Here is a 6773-nt window from a genome sequence, read left to right as displayed (position 1 = left end):
GGCCACGCCCAGCAGGAACTCATTAGCATAATAGGCCACACCCAACAGCAGAAACTCATTAGGATTGGCTACATTAGGGGTGTGTGGCCTAACATGCAAAGGAGTTCCTGCTACAAAAAAAGCCCTGGGTTTTGACAACAAACAAGGTAAACAGAATAAGAAGCAAAAGGTGGGTGTGGCTGGATGACCACACTTCTGGTAACATGGGGGTGCGGCCTAATATGCTAATGAGTGGTGCTGTCAGGGGTGTGGCCTAATATGCTAATGAGTGTCTGCTGTTGGGTGTGGCCTATTATGCTAATGCGTTCCTGCTGGGCTTTTTCTACCAAAAAAGCCCTGTTTAGAACCAATATCCAAACAGGAATTTTTTTCTAGAGTCAGTACCTAGTCATATAAGACCATAAACGAAGTAGAAAAGCCTCTTTCGAACACGTCTGTTATTAACGATTTCACAACTTGAGATGTTAAGTGTTGCAGTTCTGGGGGGGGGGAAATAAAGAGGGAGCAATCCTGAACCATATTTCTGAAACTCCGAGGTCCCAGCTAGTAGCATGTAGAAGATGCGTTCCCCCTTGCTAACGCCATTCCTAAAGCTTTAAAACAAAAGCTAGGTGTTGAACATCTTGCTGAGAGCCGGCTCCCTTCTGCCATCATAAAGACATGACTGACAAAGATACAACCACCAGCACATCTTTTGGAATAACAGACTGTCTCAAATGAAGATCTTATTTCAGTCCATTATGCATTACAGAGACATGCCTCTCCTGCCGATCTCCCTTTCTGCTTCAGGGCTGAGACAGAAAGAAGAAACTTTCCCGAGTCATCTTCTAGCTCACGAATTGGTTCAAAAACCTCAAGACCTGAAAGCAGAATGTTATCCCCTAATGTGATAAAATTAGAATACACTGTTCCTAGTTTACGAACCTCTTTCCTAAACATGAAATTTTTAGGAAGCCTGTCCCACATTGTCTGGGCTCCTTTGCACAAGCCGTCTTTCTTCTTGTCTTTCTCTTAGAATAAACTGAGAGCCAAGATGGCCAGGATACAGCTCCTTCCAGTTCTTCAGCAAGATACAAGTTATGTGACAGGTGTGAATGTGTTACTCATTCTTTCTCCTGGAGGAAGTTCTTCAGCAAGATACAAGTTATGTGATAGATGTTAATGTGTTACTCATTCTTTCTCGAGACTGGAGGAACCCTGAGATTCTCCAAGGGTACAAGCACTGATGAAGATCCAGATATACTTTTATGCCTGACCTGGAAAATTAAGCCCCGGCAAGAGAACACTAACCTGGAGCTAACACCTCCATAGGTTTAACATCTCTGACCAACATCGCTGGAGTAGGAACTCCAGGCCCAAAGCTCACTACACAACCCAAACCCCCAACATGGAGACAAACAGAACGGGCTGTAGAATATGAACACTGCAGTCTCCAGACCACAGTTGGGCAATCTGTTTGCATACCTGCACGTACTCTAAGAGCAGACAGAACTAAAAAGCTACTTTGTTGGGGGATTTATTCATGTTAAATGTTTTGTTAACACAACGCTTTTATTATTTCCTCGGGTGCAGACTCGCAGCCTCTCTGAGGGTAGAAGAGTAATAGCAATAGAGCCCCACAGAAAGACACTACAAAATTAGTAAGTGTGGCTGAATCAGACCCTGAAGAGTGACAGTCAAGATGAGGGCACGCGGCCGCCTCAATAAGCAGGCCATTGTGCGAGAGTCGGCCAGCACAGGCAGGTGAAGGCTCGTTAGAACTGCTGCTGAGTGATGCACCACTTTATCCCTATGAATACCTACCCTGGACATTTTGTCTGTCTTCTCTGATAGCTTATCTTTCAGTTAGAGACAATCAACAACTGAAATTAAGTCAGCAAGGATACTTCCAAGAAACAGGACAGTTATTTCAGAACAGAGGAATTAACTTCTAGGGGCCAGGGTCTCAGCAATCGTTAATAAAGGTATTAAAAGAGCAAGGATACTGGGAGCATCCTTTTGAATGCACACACAGCATTGGACTGTTAGAGCTCCCATTTCTCTGGATTCATTGTATTCCTTTCCCAAACCATTTGTAGCCCTGATCACATGTTACCGTGAATCCATATCAATCTTCCGTGTGTGTGCATATGCCTCTTTGTAACAGAGCAACACATGGTCGTTTTACAAGTGGAAGTAGGGACCCGCATCTACTTGCGGGGTTTGTATCACTTGTTAAGCTGTATAGTAGCTGAATGTAACATGGAAATTAATGTGCTTATAAAGAAAAAATCAATGGTACATTCTACACAGATTGCATATGCATTCACTGTAACTTGGGAACAGGACAGTGTAGCCATAACATTCACTTTTTCCATTTTTCAGTTATGTAGAGCTACACGGTCACACCGCAAATACAGCTGGCAAGCAAGTGATAAAGTTGCAACTTTTATGACAGGCAGGAAAAACCCAATGCTTAGCTTGTGGGTTCTCGCAGCTGATGTAGATTAACCCTACACCAGTTATTCAACATATCTTCAGTGACATAATGTACAAGAGGTACTTCTGCTGCTCTAGTACATCCAGAAGAGCCAAATTCCCACCGGCACAGAAAAAGAATGCTTGAAGTACACAGGTGTTTTCCAAAATGTGTGTGAATGAATATGGAGCCATAGGGATCTACCAAGCAGTGACTAAATCAAAGGCTTATCCTGTGATGGAAAAGACTGAAACTAGCCTGATTTATTGGGGGAGGGGGGGACGTTCCCTATAATTGCAAGTCTTCCTTCTGAAGACCAGCTATGATACAACTACAAACCTGGCCTAGGGCAAGCAACAGAGGGCTACAGTCAACCAAACAGCTGGGAGGCAGATCTTTTGCATATCATGTTGTGGAGAACTGTATGGATTTAGTTTGCGTGCACAAGTGGGTTTGCCACATGCACTGCTGTATGTTGGAAGATGCCAAGAAGCCCAGCCATGTGCTTCATGGCAACAGATCTTCTGACACGAGCATATCTCACTGAAACCACTGCAGAATACTCAAATCATCACGAATCTGGCTCTATCTGCTTCAGACGTTCTTCAGGCAGCCTTAACAGGGTAGATTTGTACTCGTGAGAAAATTTAAAAACGTAGACACATGCCTTGACCAGTGTTCCCTCTAAGCTGTGGAGTCTTGTGAGCAAAAATTCTACTTTTTGAGCTGCTGGCATTAAAGTTGTGAGCGAGCGATTTGGCTGCTGCATAAATCCTTTTGCTCTGGAGCCCTCCTTCCTGAGCTAAGACAACAACGCGTGAGCCGGAGGCTAAAAAACTGTGAGCTAGTTCACACTAACTCAGCTTAGAGGGAACACTGGCCTTGACCTGCTTTTCTATGGAAGCAGAAACATAGAAGGTTTGGGCTTGCTCCTATACACATGGCTGGGAAGCGATAGTATGAAGAGCATCTGCACCCAACTGTAAAGTAAGAGAGGCAGAAACATGGGGGAAGTCAACAACATTCAGTGGACTCATGATGGGTCTGAGAAGGTTTTCTAAGCCCTGGTACTTCCAGCACCACACATGGGACCACTAAAAGTTAGTTCCCAATGCACCTGGGCTAACTTATCTTTTCTTACAAGACATGTGGATGCAGCACCGCCAGCATCATACTAGAACACAACGTGCACTGTTGCTGCATTTCCGCAATGATTTTCCCGCTGTATTCTTGGAAACGTTATGATCTTCCAGAAGGAGACAATCCATGCCGGACAAGCTTTCCTTAAGGACATCTTTCCTCCGACTGACTCCTCCTGGAATGCTCAGTTTCAAGAGAGCTTAAGGTATGTTTTAGTGTGCACTCAGTTCACATGGGGAAACCCCACAGAATTGGCCTGTGTCACCTGGGCACTCACCACAGAATATGCTCCAGAAGTATCTGCAACACTCAGAGATAAGGTGACATGGGAAATATTTCCTAATGGTAAAGACGTTTGACAGCCACTGCTCAACAGCAAAAATATGGAACACAAAACTAATGAAACACACACAGAAACAGTCAAGCAACACAGGTAAACAGGGGACTCCGCAAAAACTCCGATTACAGCAACAGCTGAGGTCCATATCCATAAGGACTGGAGGAAAGACTTTCGAACATGGATTACTCGATCAATCTTCCTTCTAGATATGAAGTCAGAATTATAGCAGCCTAATGAATCATCATGCCTGGCTCCTTGGAAGATTCTTCAAAGCAAGGTTAATTTTTTGGGGGGAAGAAGTTAGCACCTTACCATTTCATCCTGTGTGGGATCATTATCAAAAATCTTCATAGGAGGAGGGAGTGGGGTATGAGATTCTTCATCTGGTTCATCTTCGCCCCAACCTTTCTTGATCTTCTGAAAGCAAGAGAATTAGTGTTACAAACAGTGCAAGGAGGCCAATATCAGAGTCCCGCCGGTATTTTTATATTACTAAAAATCCATGCTCAGACTGTCTTACTCTAAGCAAAGAAGTTACATATACAATATGCAGTTAAACATAGTCAAAAGGCTTACTTTAGTATCAGTGTGCACTTTCAGCATTTTCTTTTCAGGGTAAGATCTACAGTGTTCAGCATTTGCAAATGTAAGTTAAATATTGAGACAGCAACAGGATCTACTTATTCAGAATTGGCCATATAGCTAGTTTTAAGCACAACAATGGTCAATTGCCATTTCAACATTTTATTGAGCTATCTACCCTATTCTCATGGAATTGGATCAAGAGCCCAATTCTGAGTCTTGCTAAAATCCTGAAGGTTTATGCTTGCTCACAATAGGCCCTTCCAATGATGCAGTTCCAAGTATTTATATCTAGCATGGGTAAGGCACTTCCCTTGCTATCAAAAATAACATCAACATACTTCAGTACACATTAGATACCAATAAAAGAACAAAAATTCAGAAGTGAAAAAAGCATCCGTATCAGCATCAAAATACAGTAAATCCATGCAGACCCTGCTACAGCATGAGTGGAAGAAAAATGCTAGAAGGGAGATCCTGTTCCTCCAAGAAGCCTGACGGACTTTTAACTCATATAATAAGTAAATAATTGACATGCCCAAACTCATATCATGCGGATACATGAGGACAGAGGGAGGGAAGCAGGTAGCCTGCTTGTAGGTTGTTGTACACAGCCAAGACACGAAGACTTGACTTTAAAACTTAGAACCAGTGCAGGCCCGTAGCTACAGTGGGGCATTTCGGGGCCTGCCCCCCTTCCTGTCAAGCCCCCCCCAATTCCATCAACCCCCCAGGCCCCTGGCACCTTGTAAGGGCAGCAATCATGGCTCAGTGGGCCTCCCCCCAGTGGGTCAGACCTGCTTTACCATCCAAGGACTCAGGGCTATTTTTGGGCAGGGATGCACAGGAACGGAGTTCCGGCTGGCTCCCAAGTTGGCCACGCCCAGCAGGAACTTATGAGCATAATAGGCCACACCCAACAGCAGACACTCATTAGCATATGACATCACAGCACATTAGTCTATTAGGCCGCACCCCCATGTTACCAGAAGTGTGGTCATCCAGCCACACCCACCTTTTGCTTCTTATTCTGTTTACTTTGTTGTCAAAATCCAGAAGTTTTTTTTGTAGCAGGAATTCCTTTGCATGTCAGGCCACACACCCCTATTGTAGCCAATTCTAATGCGTTTCTGCTGTTGGGTGTGGCCTATTATGCTAATAAGTTCCTGCTGGGTGTGGCCAACTCAGGAGCCAGCCGGAACTCTGTTCCTGTGCGTTCCTGCCCAAAAATAACCCTGCTCCCCACTTAGGCTGGCAGAGTGTGAACGCTGCAAAAATGAGTTTTTAAACAATTTAATTTTAATTTTGTTTTTTATTTTGTGACATCAGTGCCCCCTGACTTATCTAAAGACCCCCCTGAATGACAAAATCCTGGCTACGGGCCTGAACCAGTGACCAGTGACACACACTCAACTAAAAAAAATGCTACATCCAAGTCAGCATTATTAAAATAAATGCACTGAACGTCCTCCATACCTCATCAGCACTGTCTCCCTGAGGTGTAGTCTCATCTCCAGGTTTGGGGGATCCCAAATCAAAGCTCTTCCTTCCTTCACGCACTTTTTTTTGCTTTTTGATGTTACTGTCTGCTTTCCCACTGTTCAGCCGACGGACGGGGCTTGTTAACCATTTTTTCAATGTGTTCGTTGAACGCTTTGGACCAGGTGAGCTCTGGATGGAATTGAGGGAGGGCTGAGGCTGTAAATTTGCCACCGATTCAGACTTTCCTCCATTTTCATTGGAGGAGCCTGAATAACCATCTGTTAAAAGAACAAAAGGATAAAGGAATGCTAAGTTCGTTTAAACTGGGCTATTATTTCTGGAAATGACCAAGAGGCCAAAACTTGTTGATACCTAGTGCTCTTTTTCAAGCTTGGAAACCTATTCAGATATTTCTTAAGAGAACACAAACATCCTCTTATGTATGTGCCACATACACACACATGATAACTACCGGTATGTAAAACATTACTCATTCTATAAATGCATCCCATTCTCTGCTATGCTAGTTGGCCTATGTCCACTTAGAACTGCACAGCTTCCTTATCCATAAAAATAGCTGGTACTGGTTGTTTACTGCCAGTGTTATTTTCAGCCTGTCTGTACACACTAAGTGGCATCCGACTTGCAAGAGATAAGGAAACTGCTAGAAACTGTTCCCCTCCCCTCACTATCTTTATGTGCTATAATTTTCAGCCATTTCCCACTCACAGAAGCCACATGATCCGGAGGTAGTGCTGGTGGAGTAAAAGA

The 6773-nt window shown here is 43.9% G+C and overlaps 1 protein-coding gene across 1 annotated transcript in view; it reads right to left on the bottom strand.

Annotated features, from left to right (window-relative positions):
- Window positions 1-6280, bottom strand: part of LOC107105609 (kalirin-like) — a gene marked incomplete at its 5' end in the record, with an annotated part of 93689 nt that extends 87409 nt beyond the window's left edge. The window contains 2 exons of the mRNA XM_015405607.1: window positions 4251-4355; window positions 5997-6280. Coding sequence (XP_015261093.1) covers window positions 4251-4355; window positions 5997-6280 — 389 coding nt within the window. The remainder of the gene's footprint in view (window positions 1-4250; window positions 4356-5996) is intronic.
- Between the last annotated feature and the right edge of the window lie 493 nt (window positions 6281-6773).

This window comes from Gekko japonicus, unplaced genomic scaffold (genome assembly GCF_001447785.1).
Source record: "Gekko japonicus isolate JY-2015 unplaced genomic scaffold, Gekko_japonicus_V1.1 scaffold3331, whole genome shotgun sequence".
Classification (NCBI taxonomy): domain Eukaryota; kingdom Metazoa; phylum Chordata; class Lepidosauria; order Squamata; family Gekkonidae; genus Gekko; species Gekko japonicus.
This window is presented reverse-complemented; position numbering and strand designations above follow the sequence as displayed.